The 24,203-nt window shown below is 36.4% G+C and overlaps 2 protein-coding genes across 7 annotated transcripts; one reads left to right on the top strand and one right to left on the bottom strand.

The window, feature by feature from the left end:
• Nucleotides 1–225: 225 nt before the first annotated feature.
• On the top strand, nucleotides 226–12,945 carry LOC105285796. Of its 6 annotated transcripts, XM_026969185.1 has the most exons (17): nucleotides 226–1,110; nucleotides 3,037–3,132; nucleotides 3,305–3,484; nucleotides 3,797–4,003; nucleotides 4,128–4,384; nucleotides 4,525–4,714; nucleotides 4,985–5,174; nucleotides 5,840–5,934; nucleotides 6,532–6,555; nucleotides 6,834–6,878; nucleotides 6,984–7,044; nucleotides 7,261–7,428; nucleotides 8,108–8,243; nucleotides 8,440–8,547; nucleotides 8,799–8,951; nucleotides 9,408–9,440; nucleotides 9,801–12,945. In XM_026969185.1, the coding sequence occupies exons 1-16, from the start codon at nucleotides 361–363 to the stop codon at nucleotides 9,433–9,435; spliced, it is 2,688 nt and encodes an 895-aa protein (XP_026824986.1). In that variant the 5' UTR covers nucleotides 226–360; the 3' UTR covers nucleotides 9,436–9,440; nucleotides 9,801–12,945. The 6 variants fall into 6 exon arrangements, with proteins under 6 accessions (XP_026824986.1, XP_026824988.1, XP_026824985.1 ...); XM_026969187.1 differs by lacking the exon at nucleotides 9,408–9,440 and having other exon boundaries at nucleotides 4,985–5,126; XM_026969184.1 differs by lacking the exon at nucleotides 9,408–9,440 and having other exon boundaries at nucleotides 6,849–6,878.
• A 6,921-nt stretch (nucleotides 12,946–19,866) lies between these two features.
• Nucleotides 19,867–23,889, bottom strand: LOC105285826. Its single transcript, XM_011350334.3, has one exon. It carries the CDS (start codon nucleotides 23,473–23,475, stop codon nucleotides 22,792–22,794), a length of 684 nt encoding a protein of 227 aa, XP_011348636.1. The 5' UTR covers nucleotides 23,476–23,889; the 3' UTR covers nucleotides 19,867–22,791.
• Nucleotides 23,890–24,203: the final 314 nt, after the last annotated feature.

Genomic DNA, 24,203 nt, shown 5'->3' with positions numbered 1-24,203 from the left:
CCAAATTCTATTGAAACCCAGGTCTTACCCAGATTGCTAAAACAACTGACTTGAAAGACGGCGATATTGGTTTACGCTTATAAGAGACTGAGTCAGCCAGACAATGGGAGAAGCTCGCAAGGCAAGTTGCTGGCCTTGAAGCTGATGTCCGAATCTGATCAATCCGATCTGCAATCAACACTCGGACACAAGATCGCGGATTTCCGGAAGTGGGTAGACGCGCAAGCAGACGACGACGAGGACGACCACCAGTGCGGTGTAGCGTGGCCGGGGGAGACCAGGGTATATGCGTGGCGTATTAATAGCCAAGTATAGAGCGGTAGTGGGGCCGCGGCCGCTCGCGGGTGAAAATAGAAAAGAATGTTTTTGGAATCCAATTGGACTTGGTTGGCAGAACGATGGGGCAATATGGCCGACTTGGCCGAGCGGGTGGACGATCTGATATGCAGTTTCGACTCGGCTGGTGAGACAACCATGGATACGCTGTCGATGCTGATATTCGGCTGGATGCTGTTCGGTTTGGTGGTGCTGTGCGTGGGCAAATACGTGTACAATCGCTTCGTGCTGAACGAGCTCGCCGCCTCATCGTCGTCCCAGCTCGGCAAGGACGGCCATGTCCACCACGGCGAGAGTGTTGTGATCACGAGTACCGCTGCTGGTACCACCGGATTTGGGAGACTGTTTGACAAATCCAAGTCGGTGTCACCGTCTTCGACGTCCTCGTCGTCGCTCACGAAGGCTGCAACCGGTGGTGCAGGTGGTGGTGGTACCACTAATGCTACTAGTGGCGGTAGTATCAGTGCCGGTGGTGGTGGTGGTGGTGGTGCCGGTGCGGTGGCAGGTGCGAGAGCACCATCGCCAGGAGGCTACGTGCCGCCTACGCCGCCAGTTAGGAAACGCCTGACCAGGAAGACCTCCGGTGCGCTCGTCAGCCCGTCCCGAAGCTCCAGAGCGCTGCATCTGCCAACAGCAACCGGCGCCGACGCTGAGGCCGTGCGCTGGGTCAACGAACTGATCGTGTGGCTGCATTACGATCTCGTGATTCTTAATGAACTCTTGGCCGTCTGGGTAGCCTCCCTCAACGACTTCACCGCCGGCTCCACTGATGAGGTAAGACAGCGAAGAATGAAATGACGACGTTGATCATATATTTTAATTAAAAAATTACATCACTTATGCAAACAGCTGGAAATTTTTAAAATTATAAAACTAATAATTTAAATATTAATATAACTTAATTGAATTGAATGAATGTTTGTATATATATAATTATGATGGAGCGTGCCTTTATAAGGCACGATATGCTGAAATCGACACGAAATTTTGCACAACTCATCTCACTCGATAAGGCAAGATATGAGCTGCTCTTCTAGCGTGGGTTATTCTGACAAAGCAATGAACAGAGAAGGGAATTGTGTTGTGTCTGCATGCGATGAGTCTAATGGTCGAGTGATGCTTTGTTAAATGCGTATATCGTGGAGTTATGACAAAGTAGAGAGTTTGTTTAACGTTACAAACTTTCAGTTCAATTTTTAATGCGTGCCCTTTTTACGACATTGGGTCGCATTGGATTCTCCTACCTGATAACGTAAGAGACTTGAAAGACACTTTGTCAGACACTCTGTGTGCTCGGAATTTTATATATATATACACACACACAGGCATTTTCCCAAATTTTACTGCTATTCGATGATTCATCTGAGAAACTATAACATTGTTGACTTACAAAAGTTGGATGTGTTCTCTAAATTATTTTACTCGACCAAAGTTACCGCATTTATCAATACTTTTACATATGATTTGTTTAATAAAAAGTAATTAATAAAATAAAAACGTTGCGCACTATTGCATTTGGAGAAGCTTGGATAATAAAGCAGCTCGATTTTTTCTGAAAAATAAAAAATTGCTTATTACATAATTCAGTAAATGCAAAACTAAGTTTTTCAGATTTTATCCTGCCCTTCTTTTGTAAATAATTACAGTTATAATCTGATATCTGTTTTATCTTTGTCGCGAACGACATGTAACAAAAGAAGTCTGTATCATTAACGTGTCTTGATAATCGCTAATTGCGGTAAAAAAACGCTCGTAATTATTTCGTGTTAGAATTGATCGCGTTTATAGTTTTCCTTGTGAAGACAGGATACCAAATGACTATTTAACATGGGTCAAGGTACGTTACATCAAAGATCAATGTATACCAGTACACAAAAAACGTTACGGTTCGGCGGTGTCCTTGCCACGCGTAGCTGATGGCGTCATTTCGCTGGAATAACTTAAATTTCGTCAGAGCGTCGATTAGCTTCCAGTTCGATGTAACTGATAGCATATTATAAGCATTTAATATTATTTTAAATATACTACGAATTTTATTATATGGTATAATATGAATATATACCATATATACCATATATAATAGTTAAGTAAAAGTAAAGAAATTTTAATTAATAATTAATTATTAAGAAATATATGAGCATATATATATATATATGCTCATATATTTCTTAATAATTAATTATTAATTAAAATTTCTTTACTTTTACTTAACTATTAATTAAAAATTATGCTCAAAAATTATAGATAAATTATGGATACATTTATATTATATATTAATAAAATTATTAATAAAATTAATATTTGTGCGTGTATAATTAAAATTTTTTAGTTAATCTAATATATATTCAGTTTATTATTATATATATACAGACTGCTTTGAAATCATAATTTAATTCTGGGTATGAATATGTAAACAAGTAATATCGCGTGCACCGTGAGATTACGTGCCGAGCAGATAGCAACGAAGTAATGAGTAAATTACTATGCACGGAGAAAAACCTTTGATAGAAATAACGATGCTTTTGCAGCAAGGGAACTGCCGGGAACAGTAATACTTCTTTTTCAGAATGTTTTTCAGATTTTTCAGAGATTGAGAAATTGTGATTGTTTTCACGATCGTTGCGCATTTCAAAATTGATGGTGAGAGGATGTATCGCAATCTTCTTTATTACAATAACGTATTTCGTATGCGTGTTTCAGCACGGAGTCGGTGTCGAATTTGTCCGTGTTCTTCCAGAGACACATCCTCCAACCTTGTCGAATATCTTCTGCGAGTGCGATTCGAAGGACGACGTGGTACGTAGACAACCCGTTTCTACTTTTGCCGTAGTCTTTAAGAATTTAATTAGAAAGAATTTAGCAAAAATAGCAAACTATCTAAAAAAATTAATATTTTTTCTTATATTCTTTAAATTATTTATTTATTCTACCTATTTATATTATCTATTTATATTATTTATTTATATAGACTATCACGTGTGACTGCGAGGCTACACCAGCTCTGCAATTGAAGGCATTTCGGCAACGAGGCGATAAAGTAGATGTCAATCATTATCGGGTCAACGTCAATCGGTTTCGCGCACGTCTCAACGTCGTCTGCATCACCGAGAAGCTACTAGTCGATCTAAAATGCGACGGTTGGCCGGAGGTACGAGCAGTTTTACTATCGACGGATTTCCTGTGATGCAATATGCGGAAATTTGCAATCTGCATTATTGTGTGACTTTGTTACTCCGCATAATGATACAGGATAAAATTACAATAAAAATTACGTTTAAAGTCTGTATTGTCTTGTGCTAATAGACACAGAAGAATAAGAAGGAAACTCTTTAATATGTGAATTCTCGAAGCATTTTTTTCATGATAAATAGGTGAAGAGTCGTTAAGAGGCAGAAACAAAAGTCACAGAGTGTATTTTCGATGAAGTAACATTATTTATCATTTCCTCCCTTCTTATTAGGTGAAGATTTCCCTGGCAGCAGTGGGTACAATAAAGAAAGATCTGGACGAAAGCCAGTTGCAAGAAGTGGTAACGGAAATCGTGGTAGGCGCTTTACGAGGCACCAACGTCCACCTCAATCTTTCTCAATACCCCACCTGTCCTCGATTATGGAGAGAGCCACCTCCTCAGCCAGGCTTCTCGTATCCCACACACTACGACAATGTGGTAAGCGATTAACTACGGAATGCCGAAATTTTCAATGTAAATTCTGTAAACTTCTGTTTTAAATGTTTTTTTCTCTATAGTATTAATTAAATTGTTTCAGCATTATCATGCATTTAATTTGCAGAACGTCTCAAATTCCTTGCTACATCAGTCCCCGCATCAACGTCTTCAAGGGCATGCCGCGCCTTCGCCGGCCTCGATGCAATATATGCCTGGCGAGAGGCGGCTGCTCGTGAAGGTTGTGCGAGCCACGGACCTTGGCGGTCAGCAAGGGTCCGTGGAGCCGTACTGCGTGGTGGAGTTGGATGAACCACCGCAGAAGAATCAGACTTCTATAAAGAAGGACACTAAAAATCCAATGTGGGACGAAGCGTTCTTATTGTGAGTTTAATTCACATATGTATGATTAAATAATTACATAATTTTATTATATACTTATTTTATTTTTTGATTTCATTACTTGTCATTCCGTTTAACGTAATAATAGTAGGAGCTAAGTTCCGACGTATGTACATTTGCAGCGACATAAGCCACAACACGACGGAAGTATTGTTGGAGGTGTTCGATCATGTGAACAAAAGCCAAAGATTCTTAGGATTAGGAATCGTGGGCGTTGAGGAGCTCCTCGCGAATCCGAGCCAGCGGCAGATCATACCTCTTCAGGCGCGGCCCTACGAGGAGGATGATATTACGGGCACTCTTACGGTTGAGGTAATCCTTCCTATTCTGTTCTAGTTTATCTCAAACATTTATAATAATTTCTATAGATATATAATATACATATATTTCTCGGTTAAATATTATTGCAGCAAAATATCTCTCGAAAGATGTTTTAAACAGTGTTTTTAAAAACCCACTTTTTTAAATTGACATTTGACATTTTTTACATTTTCATATATTACTTCAGAGTTCTTAAATATTTTTGAAGAAATTACACGTTTAATAATTAATCCATTTTTGTTCCATTTCTATGTTTTACAGTTCCTATTTATTGAGGGTGCGGAGGTACCACAAATCGGGACCAAGCCCTACAAGGTCAAGGAGACGATAAAGCCAGTCTCGCCGACTCGTTCCTACAGCCAGACCAACATCATCAGCAGCAATAGTCTGAACTACAACAATGGTAACAGTACACTTATCTTGTACGACTCTACCGCACAGTCGGAAGGGGGTAATTACCATTTACTTATCAGACGTTGATGTGTGTGAACACCCGATTGGCTTTTCATTAGTACAGTGACTTCTTGACCTCCGTTCTTGTTTGAAGAATAGATTTTGTATTTCTTATAGCTCATAGAATCTTTTTCAATTCCTTCGTGCGAAATGCGTTTCATTAAAATTGTACACCCCTTTGTCGCACACCAAAGTAAATTACCCGACGTAGTTAGCATGACGACAATTTAGACTCTTATTCCTCGTTCACAGCATCACGAATAGAATAGCTATCTGAATGCAACAAAGTGCAACCACCCTAAATATTTTATTTACCAGAATTGATTAGATGTACAGAATTTCCGAAATTCAAGGCAAATTATTTCATTGATCTTTGTAATTTCCTAAATTGTTAATCAACTATACGATTTCGCGAAAATTATGATTATTAATACATTTTTGTTTAAAAAAGTCAAAGTAAAATTCATAAAAAGATTTTAATTGAACAAAATATAGGAATTTGGGAGATTCTATGCAAATCGAGTATACCGGTAGATAGACATGGACATTCTGGTATTTAAAATTACCGACGCTTTTATAGGGCAGTAGTCAGAGATAGAGTCTTAAATTTCATTAAATAAATAATGACGTTCTTCGAATCTTATTATGCAAATATTTCTACAGACTATTTGACAAATGGCAATGTCGTGGATTCACCTTACAAAAGTGGGCAAACGAATGGTAACAAGGGGACCTTGATTGTGCACAGTCAGCAAAGGGTAAGCTGGTTAAAATAACAGCATCTTTTGCTGCATGGACGTAACGCTCGCGTGAAATGAAGTTATAAATAACTGTTATAAAAGAGAAAGATCAGAAATGGATTATGGAAAGCGAGCAAAGACTGTCAAGAAAAATTCCGCAGCATAATCACATGCAAAAGTATTAACACTGTTTAATAAAAAATTTCAGACTTTCACCACTAATCACTATTAATTATTAGTTCTGGTTTCCGAGTTGAAGCATCTACCGAGAAGTAACTCGGTATTAGATTGTTTCTGACTCTCTGATGAAGTAGAGTGAAATGTTTGTGAAACCAAAATCATAGAAAACGCGGCTTTGAGCCGGAAATCAGAACGGATATCCGTATTATTCGATAAATAAAGTATAAATAATAGAACAACTAAATTTATGATTATTTTATGACAAATTTTATATTAATGTTGTATGATTTTTCTGAAATATTTAGAAATATGTACGAATGAAAGGAAAATATGCTCTCTTTCTGTGTCTTCAAGAATTGTTTGCCCCTGACAAATATAATTTGTTACCGTTGTGGTTTCTGCTGCGGCATGATGTTTGTTTGGTTTTTCTTGCAGCAACCAGAGCGACAGGTCGTGAAGGTAAGAGGCCATTATTAACCATTTGTATTTCGTGTGGTTAAAATAATTACTCTTCTGTGACATAATAAAATAAATATACTTTCAAGCAATTCTCTCAATCTGTGATGTAACTTGAGGCGGCCATCTGGCATGCTAACGCAAGGATTAGCAAACGAATTCAACATTTGTCACTTAAAGTGTTGTTTCCGCATTTAAAGATAACACGTCTTAGTATCAATTTTTTTGTTTTATGAGAAAATTAACGATGGTTGAGTGCTGTGTATTTACTAATGTAATAGGTCACTCTGGCACAGAATGGAAACTGGCACGAGATATCCCCGGAAGTAAGTAGTATTCACAATACTGTTCTTACTCCGATAAACGAAATTCACAATGACAATAAGAAATCGATTTTATATTTTACATAATCTTTGAATGCAAATTTGCAGCACGGAACGAAGGATATCACCTCGGGACCAGAAAGCACCCCTAATTCCTCAAATTCAGAAGGTGAGACTCTCATAATTGTCTCTTAATTCACAGAAATTACACAAGCTTATAACTTTACAGTTTTTAATTTATGGTTTATATAATTTAAGTTTCCATTTTCATTAAAATATTTCGATTCTCGCTTATTGTTGAACAAATATTGTTTTCTAGTATCCTCAAGTTTTTGAAAATATAATTTACCGAAGCTAATAAATATGTATACTAATATTTTTGCAGAGAGAGGAAGAGCACGGAGAAAACGACGTGATTTCTTCGGTACGATAAAGAAGCGATTAAGTCGATCTAAGACGAGAAGTAAATCAGTGGGCCCTGAAGGCGAAATCAATCACGAAGATGCTCATTCGAGATCTATATCTGCTGATCGAGCTCGTGATCCTGGATCCGGTAAAACTTTATTATTGTTTCTTCAGTATTTCCTGTTTTATATCAAAAGTGTGACGCGTATATAGCTTTATATTGTGGAAATTATATAGCAATTATACAGGAAATTTTTAATGATTTTATACTTGACTATTGTTTTATTAAACTATTATTTTAAAAATCTATTTTTATTTTCTGAATCTCTATTTATTTTATAAAAATCTATTTAATTACAATCGAGATAAATCACTGTGTCAATCAGAGAAATCGTAGATTTATTAGTTTACTATTTTCTTATTATATCTCGATTGTATTGTAATCATCTATGCACATTCTGTCTTGCTCACATATGTGTTACTCTCACGGTATTCGATTTTGGTAAGTGTCCTCGCAAACTAGAACGCAGAATGTGAAAACTCGCTTTATTTTAATCTCTTGCTCTGTATCTTGTTACAAGCGTTCCATATGTACGATAAAAGCTTTTATTGATCGCGTTTAACAAGCTGGAATTATCGAGTGCGCGATGTTTTTGCTTCTTGATTAGATCAGCAAATGTTATCCAACGAGAACTATTTGTCGCGCTATTTATTTTATAATAGAGTCAAGTGCTTTTTATTTATTCGCTTTTGCGCTTCATCTTTCTTCTCCATTCTTTGCCTGCATATAATTAACACGTCTGACATAAATTTATTTTGTTTTGTAGCACATTTGACAGTACCAGAGCAATCGAGACGATCGAGTCTGAGCGAAGCCTCGGGTATAAGTGGAACATCCACGAGGACGTACGTCAACGAAGCCTCCACGCTCGTCCTGGAGACTTTGGAGAACGGCATAAAGAAGTAAGTGATTTCTCATGAAATTTTCTTCAAGAAAAGAACTCTCTCCTCTCCTTCTCTCTCTTATATATATTCTTTAAATTAAAACATAATTATTTCTATACTATTTCTATACTTTTTTATGCTTTTATTTAATATATTAGAATAAACATTTTTAATTGACACATTAAAATAATATATATGTTCTTTTTGATTTCAGACACTACCTCGTACCTCTTTCACTCGCACAGAAGAGTAAATGGAGAAAAAAGGGTACAAAGTTGCACATATTCAACGATCACACGTTTATCGCCAAACACATGGCTGGGTGAGTTATTTTACTATGATATTTTAATATGATATCATTGATATTACATTTCTGATCCACATTTAAAAAAAGCCACCTTTAAAATACCACGTTTAAAGAAGTTTAACCCTTTAACTCCGGCAGTCGTCAATAAGCGACTTATATAGTCTTTTTACCCGTAGTTAAAGGGTTAAAGAATTTTGGGATAGTGATAAAGTAAATGTAAAGCATGATCGCTTGATTAAAAGAAACTTCGTTTTCTTCATTTTCAGAGGAACGGTTTGCGAAGTATGTAAAAGGACTCTCGCACGAAGACTTGGCAAGCAGGGCTATGAGTGCAGAGATTGTCAGATGAAATGCCACAAGCACTGTCACGTGAAAGTCGATAGGACGTGTGCCACGTCTACTATTCAGAGTATCGAACTGTGAGTATCAGATCGTAATAAAATAATTCTAGATTTAAAATTGATATTTCCCAGCTCTAATGAAAACTGCTGTTCCATTTTTTTTTCATCGATCGTTTTAGTCACTTAAATAAGTATAAATTGACTTTGAATTGAAATTGATTTGAATTGAACAACCAGTTTTGTAAGAATTAGTTCCAAAATGACGATGAAAGTTTTTATAATATTATTATTATGTGCATATTTATTATTATTGATCTGTTTTGGGGTATTTCTTAAAGTACGAAGTAGTAACTTTTTCTTTTTCTATTCACGCGTCTTGAATAAATATAAAATGCCGTTGAAAAAGCTGCGGTTTCATTGGAATTGGTTTCAAAATGACGATTATGAAGCATCACATTACAATTATATCTGCTATTATGATTTGATATGACGGAATATTTCTTAATATCATTTTTCTGACCTTTCTCGCGTAAGGTCCCTACTGCCAGTACTGAGCGAATAAGATAGGTAAGGATTTCATTCACAGAATTTCAGACGAGTGAGTTTGCTAGTGGCATCGCGCATGAGGAATTATCTATTCCCAGTAAATCCTCAATCGATTGAAGTTAATGATCAACCGAATAATCTGCTGATGAAAATGCATTAATCCTGCTTGCTCCTGTGCTCTATTCTAAACTTGTCCATCGTTTGCATAATATATTGGAATCGATTGATCGATACTTCTTGAAAGCGCTATTGATGAAGCATGATTGAATGCAGAAGCGTACATGTGCATATAATTACTATTCTTGTTTTCTCTACCCATCTTCCGTGAGTTTTAGGGTTCAGAAAGAAGAGCAACTGCTTACTGATATTTTTCTCTTTTAGAACGTGTATCAAGGTTCCGCCGCTCGAACGCAAGCCTTCTATGCTCCTCTGTACGCGATGATGTCGTCGTGTAGCGACTTACTTGCGTGCGAAACGTTACTCCTTCAGTATGATGTGCGATTACTTATTTTGTACTACGAAACAACAGCAATCGCAACAACAATCTTCGTTTATGAAAGTTCCATGTTGCACATTTCAGTTCTTCCAAGTTACCGAAACAAGACGTTGATTGATTCAAGCTACGCGATCATCGACATTCTGCCCATACAATTGTCTCGCGAAGCGAGACGCAAAGTTTGCATTTACGCAAACATAATTTTTTCTAACGAATTCTAACGAAACGAGGTTTATTAGATTAGGATGCACGCAGTGTTATTACGAGTTATTTTCCTCGGCAAAAGATAAATGACTTTAAAACGGACTGATTACAAATTTATTCTGCAAATTTACAATTTTCTAATCCGTAAGTAGCGAATTAAATCTTGCAGAATTAATTTTCATCTATTCCACTTAGTCCATCGATTATCGCGTTTTCGATGTTTTCAGTAATGGAAACCGAGACCTCAGTCGATATTCGGGAAATATGTAAGTGCACTTGGCGCGAAGAATTCCCCGCGGTGATTATCGCTTCTCGGTGTCTCCTGTTCTAATAATCGTACCTCGCACTTCATTGTTGATCGTCAAGTAACATGATTAGTTTCATCCGAATCGTTTAATCAAATTCGGTCACGCTACCTCTTCGATACGAGAGCCAAGGACGCAGATACTACGGACAAACACATTCTGCAAATAACGAATGCATTAAAGTTCCAATCAATTCTTTTAATTTATCCGTTGTCTGCAGAATGCACGCGTGTGAGGTGTATACAGTTTGTCGACGGCTACAGAGAGTGATTAATAAAAGTAACGATTTTAGAAATAAGTAATGCTAATTACGATAACAATCTGTTATGCTAGTAACAAGCACGAGAGCAACATTAGTTATAATCACAGCAAAAAGCAACGAGAAAAATGCAACGGATCGTTGCGTCTAACTTTGCCGAACTCGCTTAAATTTCTATGTTTAATTGTATATATATCTCTCTCACTCCTTCTTCTATATTCTAACCGTGTACCTGTATAGTTTGCCTTAATACAAAAGTGCGTCTAGTCATTGAGGGAGACGTGACAAGGCTGCCTTATTTCTGTTAGCACATTCATAAAGTAACAAAGAGCAAGCACTTGAGTCAAGATTTTTATCGAATATGTAGACAGAGTTGAACGCAAATATTCCGATTATATGGAAATCCAGGTGTTATGCAATGATTTCACAATTTTTCCAACGAGAAACTCCATTTACGATAATAATTTCTGGTTTATATATCTTCGTTTATTTTTTCGTGTGAAAAACGGCAAAACTATCAAACTAAATTTCTCTAAATTTGTGGTGAATTAATTGTTACTTAAAGTGCATTATTTGTGCACTATAAACAATATTCTCATTCTTTTTGACTTTGATCTGTACTTTCTAAATTATTAATGTAATTATAAAATACGATTAAAGGCAGATAAATGAATTTGAAGAAATGGTTACAAATTCTTACTAATATATCCACAATTACGTCGATTAGTTCGGTTGATTACACTTTATACAAACTAAAAGAAGAAAGTCTTTTCTAAATATCAAACAACGCGGAAGATTCATCGAAGATGTAATAAATCACTAAAATAAATCATGTGCTTAGATTTATACATCTTGTTATATAGCGAATATTGTCGGAGTACAAAATGAAATCAAAAGTGCACGCAGCAAATTAACATAGGATCTAAACACACTTAATGACACACTACATGGCGATATACGCACACGTAGAAATCGCTTTATAAGGCGATCCTAATTTCTTGTGCTAAAGTTTGGTAACATGAAAATAACTATGAAAGTATCTTCCTTTTTCTTGTTTAGCATTTTGCATTCTACATTCTAACGAATTTACTTCTATTCTAATTCTATTGGTCACCCTTTATCGAACCCCGAGTTTCGTAATCAGCGGACAAATGGTGCTAGACAAAAAGCGACGCTATAAATACATATATTCAGTCATTGATTGAACACACATGCATCGAGATCATGAGAAACGCAGTAAAACACCGAACAGTGTGAGTTCAACCTTTTTGTACATGTGCAGGCTGTGAAACACATCGTTAGCGGATCGAAAGTCATGGTGCGCGTTTTATGCGTGGGTCCACAGGCGGATCTAGCCGTTTGGTTTTTTAGCGGAAAGAAGAAAGAGGAGCAGAAGAAAAGATTAAAATTATACAAATAAAATTAATTCCATCTTTTCCCGTTCGTTAACACATTGGAAATGTATTCGAGATTTTAATCTAATTACAATAGTTTAACACACACATTATTCGCTGTACGTAAATTCACTATTACGTTTGGAATTGTTCACTATAAAAATTAATTTTTCCATTTACCTTTCAGGGATATCCTGAACACGTTATGTATGTTGTATTTCTGCATAGAAATGTTTCTTTCGAGCTTATCCGCTTATCTTTCTTCTCGAGATCTACCTGTGAATCCATTAATAATGGATTAAGGATCCAACAAATTAGAAACCTATGCTACTGCTGGTAAAGTAATAATTTCTAGAACGCTTAAATTTCGCTAAACAACGCTATTGTCAATTTTTACACGGACGTATTTTCTAAGAGTACCGCACACAATACATACCGCACGTTGCATAATCGAAAGTACAATGATACGTATCTGCGAAACAATTTATCTTTAGGATAGTTACGCACGACAAATGATTTCTCTTCCTCGTTCGCTCTACAAAGTACGCACATCTTTCTGTTGTTATTCTCTGTTTGTTCGCCGAAAGAAAATTGTAAGTTACATTATCGTAATTATTGAAATATCGAAACATTTTCCAGGCGTTGACGCCGAATGGTATAAAACGACGATTGTGCCTATAATGAACGTTGTTAATAATAATAATAATAATAATAATACTAATAATAATAATGTTATACACTTGTCACACATAGAAAATCTATTTATGGACGGTATTTCCACAATTGTTCCGCTTCTTATGCTCGATCTAACAGCGATCGTATTTCTCTGTACGTACACATAATATGAAATATAAAGAGACCATGACAATGTCGATCATTATGCATTGCCGATTTATAACATAATAATAATACGATATATTATAGTTATAATATATATATATATAATGTTAATTATTATAACTATTAATAAATTATGATAGACGATGACGATGAAGTATAATGATATATAACATAATGTTGTATAAAATAATATATTATATGATCCTACAACGTTACATATGTCTGTTTCATCTCTCTATTTATTCCATCCCGTCTCTAACAAGGGGAGGCCACAGGATGTACCTGGACTTTTTGGACGAAACTTGGTGAGTATTTAGAAAACAATATGTAGATAACGGTAAGAGGGGTCTCCACTTTTGGAACTTTTCGGAACCCAAATAAATAAGATTACAATAGTCAGTTTTTATTATATTCAATTTTTCCTTTCCCGAACAAAATTGAGCAAAAATTACTTCTGCAATCTTCTTTTCTAATCAAAATGGAACAACCAAAATTATATGTATATACAGGGTGTCCCGTAAAGGCCGGATGAACTGTTAAGGGTAGATTCCTGAGATGATTTTAAGGCGAAAATCCTAATACTATAGTTATCAAACAGTAACTATGTAATTAGCAATAATATGTATTTAGTTTACAATTATTTAACAAACTAAGCAGCTATTATTGCTAATATCCAAATGAAACTCATTCAAGTAAAGTACTCTGTTAAGTATTCTGTTTGATAACTATAGTTTTGCCTGTAGAATATGAAATTGACAGCGGATTTCTGAAAGAAATGTCATCTGACAGCTTGCGCTTTATGTATCACATAAAAATACAAAAATGTCCACTTCCAATATTTAAAAAAACGGTAAAAGGTTACATTGCGCAATGCGCGTTTGCAGAAATATTAATAAAAGTAATCTTATCTTCGCATAAGTAATCTTTGTATCGATGTAAACAAGAAGGGCGACATTTACTTTTCGCCTTTAGCACTTTGCGTTATGCCACGTCTGAGCGCGCCAACTTTAGGCGATCTGATTCGCTTACTATAAATGCTTATAATTCAAAAACTATTATAGCCTCGACATTTTAGTATTAGGATTTTCGCCTTAAAATCATCTCAGGAATCTACCCTTAACAGTTCATCCGGCCTTTACGGGACACCCTGTATATACATATAATTTTGGTTGTTCCATTTTGATTAGAAAAGAAGATTGCAGAAGTAATTTTTGCTCAATTTTGTTCGGGAAAGGAAAAATTGAATATAATAAAAACTGACTATTGTAATCTTATTTATTTGGGTTCCGAAAAGTTCCGAAAGTGGAGACCCCTCTTACCGTTATCTACATATTGTTTTCTAAATACTCACCAAGTTTCGTCCAAAAAGTCCAGGTACATCCTGTGGCCTCCCCTTGTAAGTGTAAAACTTGATTCTAATACAATTAAATTTTTATCTAGGCCACTTTTTTTTAGGCCACAATTTAATTCAACTTATTAAACTTGATTTAAAGCAAATGCTAATATTCCACAAATGTCTTGGTTAGTTTCGATTTCCTGTGATTAAAGTTAAACGCCGAATTTTATTATACTTTATTTTATTGTATTAAGATAGGACTCATCAAGCCTACAACATATCACAGTAAGTATAAATCTGAATATATCTTATTAAAAAATCTTCTTAAAAAAATAAGTATATGTATGTATAAACTTCACAATGAGCAAACCATAAAATTTTTATTGTGATTTTTATTATACTAAGTCGATATTAATATGTTGCATTATTATTAATGGAAATATTAAGGCATAATTTTTAGACTTTTCAAATTTTTATGCTAAAATTTCCGCGAATTGATTAATATATAAGTATAATTTCTTCTGCGACTTCATCTTTATAAATTTGAGAAATACTTATGAATAGTTTTATATTTATCATACTTTATTTTTACGGTTCATGTATCGTGTTTCCTACCTTTTATTCCTATTGACAACATTGCACGTGTCAAAGGCGCGTGACATTTCTTTTTTTACTCTCCTTACAACTGTAGCTTGCGTAAACCTCATACGTGTGCATAAGTCTCGATACGATCTTTCAATGCAAATAATGTATTAATTATGTCGTTTATTATGAGGGAGTATTTCAACTCACGATTTAATAGAGATTTATAAAAAACATGAGATCTGCCATAATAAAGCAAGCAGTTTATCGATTTATCTCGTATTTCAATCTCTCCCCAAGTAATATTCGTTATCAAAATACCTCTCGATCTTTTCGATCCTTCACTTGTGCCACTTGTGACACGTGTTTTCCGTATGTGCTAAGACGCTTTTACTAATTAAATCTGTTGTGAAACAGGTATCGTTCTTCTCGATATCTATAAATAATTTGAAATAGTTCTATACTATTTATTCTTTAATATTATAAATTTGTAACGTAACATCACAACACGTGACGCTTCTTGTAACGCGTGACGATCAGTCACGTTTCTTCTTTCTTCTCAAAGTTCAATAGATGCGATAAACCATAATGAAAACGTTGTACTCAGAGAAACATATTTTAAAAATAGCATTTTAATACAAAGAATCGATGAAACCAGATAGTTCAAAATTATCAGATGTATATTTAACTTTCAACTTATTTGATTAATTTGAAATCAGTTTTTCTTATATGAAAATATCAGTAATATTTAAATAATTAATATATTTGCATAAAAATATCCAATGAGCTTTTATTGATAAATTGATGAGTTTTTATCAGCATATTTAACATATAACACTAACTTTCTAATATATAATATTAGATTTAGTCGAATAAAAAAATGATTACATCATCTAAAAAACTGATTGCTCTTATTATGGGAATATTTTACTATTCATCTTTTCGTTGATTAATTTGCTTGTTAATGAAATGACGTAAAAAATAAATGACGTAAATAGGATCGTTATACTAATGACGCAAAAGGAACTATTATACTAAGATAATCTAATCAATTAACTATTATTAATAATTTTATAAGAAGATTTTATAAGGAACGATACGTCATTTCATACTTCATTATCTTGAAAGTCTAAGGAACCATCGATAGAGATTAAAAATAAATCTCGAGATCGGTACCCTACACATATAAAGAGAATATCGAATAAACGCGCTGCTCATCAGAGCTATTCTAATGACGTCTTAAGGGTAAGACTGCACGTTTGACATTTCGCTCCACCTAGATGCGCACCGTCTATCAAGCTATCATACTCCTAAAGCTACCTACAGATACGTGGAATCTGGCTGCAACATTCATAACTTCTGTCTGCGTTCAGAATGCGATGGGGGATGAACGAAAAGAGACGGATGACTTTATGAATCTCCGCAGCGGGTGGAACAGGGCGAGGCAGACGGAGGTGTCATACGGTCGCCCAGTGTCATTCATTGGTTGACCCAATTACAGGTCAAAGTTCCAGTTTCCCGCCGGGTGTGCGTGGATGAGAGAGAGAACTGGCTCGTTGCTGTAGCAACGTGACGTAACGATTGCGTCATCAACGAGATAGAACGGGGGTCAACGAACCCTCCCCCCCTCAGCTTCAGCCAACGTTCGTTCTGGACCAGAGTCTGGCTGGTTAGCCCCGCGCGGATGGGGTGAATGGGGACGATGCGGCGGATCCTCTCATCTCACTATTACACTCGACACAACCACCGCCGACTTGTCTCGGCGTTCTGCCGTGACGTCGACGGAAAACGTATGCATCGACCTCGCACTAGCTGCAGCAGCCTCAATTGCGGTTGATGTAGCCCTTGTTAGATCAAAAGCACATTTCAGACTGTACTTTTAAGTTCTTCTGGATAACTGATAATTGATAGATCAGAAATTGACAACTGGTGATTGGTAGATCAGAGATTGGTAGACGGGGGCAACAAAAATTGGGACAAGGATGCAAATGAGGCGACACAAAGCGGAGGAAAATTATCTGCAAAAATAAATCGAACTCGTATTGACTTGAATCAAAAATTAATTTCCAACGAATGACGAAATATTTCTTTTATTCTCTTCTTGGGATTTGATTTCTAGCTCCGTCAAGTCACAGGTAAGTTTGCAACATTTGCAAATCTGCAAATATTCTGCATTAACCAATCTCTCGAACAAATATATATTTCGCGTAAATTCTAAACATTTAGCAACTATCAAAAACGGACATTATACAGTAATCATGATCCGTTTGAGTCGCAGCTGAATGTTGTACACCACGACGGCCGCAGAATGGAGAACGGCTAGTCACGGCGACGCGTGCTGGTACATGTGACTACTTGATGCACATAGGAAGAGCGGATTCTCCAGGATCGACCGCGATAAAGGCTTGAAGGCTATGGGATTAAGCCCCGACCGAGTTTGTATCACGCTGCGCGCCAACGGGAACTGGGACGCGTTGTCAGTGGCCTTCTCAATGACGTGAATGACGTCATCACTACGCCAATGGGAAAACTGGGCTAAAGACACACTGTAGAGGGAAGAGGAAGCGAAGGATCGGACAATCCAATGGAGTCCACGTCGGAAGCTGTGTCTATTTCGAGAAAACCGCGCACATTTCGAGTCAGTGACGAGCTTTCTGACAAGAAGAAGTAACTCCCTGATGCAAACGAGTCTGATCAGGCCCAAGGGGTAGCGAAACGTTCCGAGAAATTTCAGATTCTTCAATGAATTTACACGGTAGTTTAATTGCCGCGGGAGCTGCCGTTGAAGTTTGATTGTTAGGCCAAATACTCGCCTACTCGCGATATAACAATAAAATTAAATTGACTTTGGCAATCGTAACACTCGTCAACGACGATAAACACTGGCAATCCTTAATGAGAGATCAAGAGAGGAAGAAAGAGAGAAATCGATTCTATTATTATCCTAAAATAAACAATCTCTGAAGCTGTTTAATCTGGATGTAAAGTTATTCAGTGTAGGGATTGTTCTTGAACGACAAAGGAAGAAATAAATGAGAGACAGGGAGGGACGAGACGAAGAGAAGCGAAGTAGCGCATCATTGAATGAACTATGATATTTCACACGGCACTGGATCGTACCTAGCGATTTGCCTTGTCGAAGGCTCGTGAATATGGGACTGCGCACCCTGACGTCACGCGGGGGGTGCAAGCCCCTGCAACTGGGTCAGTCCTTGCTTCTGTCATGGCCATGGATAAAAACACACACCGTGACTGCGGCGCGCGTACCTGAGCACCTTCAACGCAGAAAATGTCGTCCCCCATTGGACACATTATGTGCGCTGTAACCCTCAGAACTCTGACGAGAGCGCTTATGTAGGCTCTCGTTTAACGTTACTTAACGCACGTCACGTGTCTTTTGAGTAAATTAATAATTGAAGGATAGATCAAATCAAATTATTCATCCTATCTCTTCTCAATCGTTTACTGCTTATTTTCAATGATCCAGTATCTCTCTCCTTCTCTTTTCTCATACATAATATTTCTTTAAATAAATATTTCTTCTTTTATATATACAGGGTGAGGCACCTAAAACAGGCCACCTGAATATCTCGGCAACACCAATAACAATTGGTGATAGAAAAAATGTGTCAGACCAAACTTGCATGGTTTCGAGGGACACATAATTTGTTCTCAATAGTTTGAAGATGCGCACATTGATCTACGGGTCAAAATCATTCAAGGTCACTGAAGACTAAAATTTCTAAGTGCTAGAACTTTTTCATTTCTGAGTTTACGGTATTTTCAATAGCAGAGAACTCTAGGCAATATAAAAAATAATGATATCATCAACTCAGAACTTCTCGGAAAAGAAAAAAATTTTAATGGCTAGAATATTTTCATTTACTGATTTAACGAATTTTAAATCATCGAGAACTCTAGGCAATATGCCAAATAACAATATAAATACCACAGAACTCCTCGGAAAAAGAAAAAAATTGTAATGGCTAGAACTTTTTCATTTATTGATTTAACGAATTTTAAATCATCGAGAACTCTAGGCAATATAACAAATAATGATATCATCAACTCAAAACTTCTCGGAAAAGAAAAAATTTCTAACGGCTAGAACTTTTTCATTTCTGAATTTACGGTATTTTCAATAGCAGAGAACTCTAGGCAATATAAAAAATATTGATAACAACAACTCAGAACTTTGCGGAAAAAGAAAAAATTTCTAAGGGCTAGAACTTTTTCATTTCTGAGTTTACAGTATTTTTAATAGCAGAGAACTCTAGGCAATATAAAGTAAATTATTTTCCCTTGCAGTTGGTCTTCAGTGACCTTGAATGATTTTGACCCGTAGATCAATGTGCTCATCTTCAAACGCTCTACTAGATGGTACGTAAAAAAACATATCTACCATTTAAAAAAACGAAGTTGACCTTCATATGACCGCTACGCGTCCACCTAATAAAAAATTATTTAGAACAAATTATGTGTCCCTCGAAACCATGCAAATTTGGTCTGACACATTTTTTTTCTATCACCAATAACAGCCGAGATATTCAGGTGGCCTGTTTTAGGTGCCTCACCCTGTATATACCCTGTATATATATATATATATATATATATATATATATATATATTTCTACACCCTGTATATATATATTTCTTTAGAGTTTTTTTAGTTTAATAAATAACTGGAAATGGATATTGTAATTTAAACGGATCCTGTACAGCATTATTTTTTATATATAATGGATTAGTAAAATAAAAAGATTTGAAAAACTTTTTCTGTCTTCCTCTTATGCATATAAATGCATTAAATTATTCATAAATTTATTAATTTGATAATAGATTTTTTGGTGATAAAACGGGATTTAAAATGATATATATAAAGGCAATTAAGAGATTTAATTGACAATTTTATATAACGATTATATAACGGAAAAATAGAAAAATATATTGTAAATGTTTTTAAACAGATTTTTATGATATCTGCGGTCTATTATGAATTGGTAGATGTATCTGGGAAAGAGAAAAACGAGCTTTTAGAATGAAAAACGTTTATTTGAAACGCAAATTATATTGACATAGATAAAATGATGATACAATACATTTAGTCCTGAGTAATTGATCTTCATCCTATTTTTGGTTACATTATATTATCGCGCAATTCATTATCCTGCGATTACATCGCATTTATATATACACATAACATACGACTTAGCGGTTTTGTTCTTCTGATCTTTCCTCACATTTTCGCCGATTGATAACATCTAATCATGTAGTCACGCTAAGGAATATCTATAAGGCACTAGAGATGAATTGCACAGATGTTCCTTCCCAGGTAACAAGCGCATGTTATTTGAAATCAATTTGACGTCAAATATTTGTCACTTATATGAACATGACTAATATTTCATATGTGACTAATGTTCAAATTAATCTCAAATGACATGCGCGTGCTATCTGGATCATGACGAAAACTCCCGCGCATTTCGCCATCACTTTTTCGCCGTTTTTTCGCAAATTGTATTACTTCTTTTGTTTCTGTGTAATTATTCTCTTTTGCTTTCCTTTTTTTCTTTTTTTTTTAGATCAGTCAATCTTCACTGGTTATGGAGAATTGTCTCAGCACACTCGTCATATGTTTAATTTACGATAAACAATAAAAATTACATGTGAATCGGTTACGTGAGTCAGCTAATTAATCTGCTAGTCCTTCCCCACACATGTAACGATTACCACAGAAAAAAATAATAGTGATATAGGAGATATTAACAAGCCGCTTGTCTACATTGTATCTTTGAGATCAATTTTTTATTTATAAAATTTAAGATAAGGCAGTAATCATCTTCAGCTATTTTTAGCTGGATTATGAATTATATTCAAAACTAATAAATTTGGTATAAATATAAATATAGTGTATCTAAGAGAAAATTAAGTATATACAATTATTCTATAATATAAATTAAAATTATTCTAAATATAGCCAATGGTTCTTTTTGGGTTATTAAATTTGGATGCACAGATTATTTCTGCCGATCCTTTCTCGAAACCACTTTCATTCGTTAATATTCAGTAATAATATTCAGAACTTATCTAAAGTCGAATACCTGAAGAACAAAATGTAATAATAAAGGAAAAGTGATATGCTCGTAAAATTAGCTGATCTTAACTCTTATAATGTACATTATAATGTATTCTTTACGTAGGTAATACTGATTCTTGTTCTTTAATGCTATGTAAATGAGCGATTTCTTTTCGGCACGTGCGAAGTGAAAACGCTCCCGTTAAGATTACAGACATAAATAACATCTTTATGAGAAAATTACTTTTTCCGTACAGAATAATACATAACTATGATACGAGATGTAAAAGCCAGTTTTCTTATTTCAAATTTGGAAAGGTATCGGAATTGCAATATTAATATATTACACATTAATATATTACACATTAATATATTACACATTAATATAACCATTTCGCCACTTCAATATTTTAAGTAGCGTTTTCCCGTTAAATAAACATATTTCATTTCAAACCAAATTTGATAAAACTTTATGCATAATTAACAAAAGCATAATGATGCTTTTTAAAAGATTAAGACAAACAATTTTTATATTAAAAAGAATAAGAGCTTATTATGTATAAAAATTTTGTAAGAAATCTGTCCTTTTAATGTTATTCGATTTTTTTATCTGTATATTTATGAATTTGCTCGAAACCTCTTGGTACTAGAAATCTATGATCTACACGTGCCGAGAGGGAGATATAATTGACTTTGCGTGACTAATGGACCGCGGAGACCGATAAATGTATGAGTGTGCCATCATCGCGATCGACGATGATGAATGAACAAATGGGAAGTACAAACGAGGAATAATCGTTAATCATTCACCCTTCAGATTCATATATCATTCTTATCTCAATACCAAATAAAATTTTTATAGGACCCGTTTTCTTTATAGAATTCACCTGAGAGTCACTTCTGCTCGCGTATTAAATAGTTTGATATCTTTTCTCGATATTATTGTTATTTCTTATTATTACTATCGCTGTTGTTGCTACATGACTATTCTATTATTACTATTATCGTTATTATTATATTGTAACTTCTTGTTTTTCAATAAATATGTTATTTATCTTACAATTAGAGCAATTTTCAGACTACTGGAAGTTACAATAAAGATAATAATGCGTGATTAATAAAATTCTACATAGATGTACCGATGAACGACTATATAAATTTTATATATATACACTCCCTATATTATTAATGAAGAACATTAGTTAGATCCGAAGGAAATGTGTGTGTATGTGTATCTAATTATTCAATTGCGATTGCAATTATTCGTACGCATATATGTACAAGAAGTATTTTAAGCGTTAAATACTCTACGACGATACAGAGGAATTTTCGGTAAAAAGATGTTGCAAAGATGTTAGAAATTATCTTGCGTGTAATTCATGTAATCTATGTATCGAAGATATCGTGCACCTAATACAATCATTGCACATACTTAATATCGCTTCTCACAAGCTCTATATCTTCTCCTCTCTTTCGCTTCCAAAAATGACCAACGCTTCAACTAATCTACTCAGCCGAGCCGCTGTTATGCTTGACTCGTACTACTGCAGAGAAGAAGCCAACTTCGAACGTACTTTAAGCACGTTGAACCGCCTGCTTGACTCATATTAATAAATCGATCTGATGTGGCTGAACGAACGAGCGGCAAATGAAGAAATCGAGGTGGAAACCCACGAAAAGAATCCGGAAGAAATAGCGACGATATTTATTGACGGATTCGAGGAGAAGAGTAGAAACGAGAAGATATATTTTCGCAATACGATCGCGCGATGCCTCGATCAATTGCGCGCGCGTGTTCATTCTTAAGCGCGGGTCTTCCTTGGCAGAATGTCTTGGTCCTATTCGATAGCATGTTAGGCAGTTACGCTGTTAGCCTTGATCTATTGGTAGAGTCCGATCAGATCCTGGCAGGAGTAAGGCAGGTGTATCGTCTGCTGCTGAAGACCAGAGCTTCGTGGTACCCTCTGAGTCGGCAGGCCTGACGGTCCTCGGACGTACATGTATAGCACGGGGCTGCGCAGGATCTTCTTCGGGCTCTTCTTCGCGTGTTTCTTCTCCTTGTTATTCTCCGACTTGGCTGAGGCGATCTTCAGACTCTGGAACGCGCGGCGCAAGGTCTCCGTGGTGGAGAATCGCTTGAAGGAGTCGCTGTCGCTGCTGTACGCGTCCGAGGGGCTCGACGAGTAGGAAGAGGGCGAGACACTACCGCGAGATAGATTCCTGACGTCCTCGGCGGGGCTCCAGGTGCGCTCCAATGATCTCTGCACGCTGCTGCTGAAACGTTCCTGTGAACGCGTCGACCGTCCTCGCAGCTGCTCCAGGTAGGAGTACCGTCGTGAAGATCTGCTGGATCTGCAGAGACACTCGCTGCTACTGCGACGCGACGGTCGCTCGCAGCTTCCGGTACTGTCGTCGCTGCTGCAGCCGCTGTCGATGCTGCACTCGTCTTCGTTCACGAGCGTCTTGTCCTGCTGATGCTGATGATGATAATGATGCCGATGATGGTGCTGACGGTGATCGCTCAGAGCGGTCAGTTGCGTGGAGTCCTTCATATCGCTGGACATTTGACTCGTCACTTAAAACCACGCGGGTTCCAACCGGATGAAGAGTGCACTAGTAAAAGGGACGAGGCAGACGCGGTATGGTACCGCGTATTTTTTTGTTGTATCTACTTCCACTTGCGTGGAGTCTGGATATATACGATTTTATATATTTATTTCTCGTGCCACCACGCTGCGATAGTGTGCTCCACTATGTGGTGCCACGTATCCGGTAGACCTTCAGTCGAATGCAGACGGGCTCTCACACAACAAAGACACTTGTTATGCGATACGCGATCTTCGAGAAGTTCACTCTATCCGCTGTATTCATCAGTTTGATCGATCGGCTCGATTGATCGTTCTGGAGTCGTCTCTTTCTCGGCAGCACGAAGGCCTTGCTCATGAGGTCAAACTGAGCCTGATGCGCGCGACACGCGGTCTTTTATACCCTGGCAGGTAAGTGTGGGAATGCGCGCATGCCCCAGCATCCACGTGAGACATCTGTGTTCTGCTGAGGATGCTAAGGGGGTTCTCGGAAGCTGTAGGAAACGGCAACCCCCTTGTGAATAGAGGAAGTCGTGGATCTGTCCTTTTGAGCAAAAACAAAACGAGATACCATTGGGAAGCTCGGCCTTCAAAATGAAGAATCTCGCCGGCGCGGTCTAAAAGAGAGCAGACGCGATAAACGTGACTCTCATGCAATCGGGATATCCCGATCCTCCATGATGACGATTAAATCTGAATAGCGTAAT

Source organism: Ooceraea biroi, chromosome 4 (assembly GCF_003672135.1).
Source record: "Ooceraea biroi isolate clonal line C1 chromosome 4, Obir_v5.4, whole genome shotgun sequence".
NCBI lineage: Eukaryota > Metazoa > Arthropoda > Insecta > Hymenoptera > Formicidae > Ooceraea > Ooceraea biroi.
The sequence above is the reverse complement of the archived record's forward strand: the minus strand, read 5'-3'. Positions and strand labels throughout refer to the sequence as shown.

Bases quoted from the DNA above. Each gene is read 5' to 3' on its own strand.
- LOC105285796 (XM_026969182.1), top strand. From the start codon at position 361: ATGTTTTTGGAATCCAATTGGACTTGGTTGGCAGAACGATGGGGCAAT. The intron at 4,715-4,984 runs GTAATCCTTCCT...TATGTTTTACAG, and splicing joins CGGGCACTCTTACGGTTGAG to TTCCTATTTATTGAGGGTGC. The intron at 8,548-8,798 runs GTGAGTTATTTT...CTTCATTTTCAG, and splicing joins ATCGCCAAACACATGGCTGG to AGGAACGGTTTGCGAAGTAT.
- LOC105285826 (XM_011350334.3), bottom strand. From the start codon at position 23,475: ATGTCCAGCGATATGAAGGACTCCACGCAACTGACCGCTCTGAGCGAT.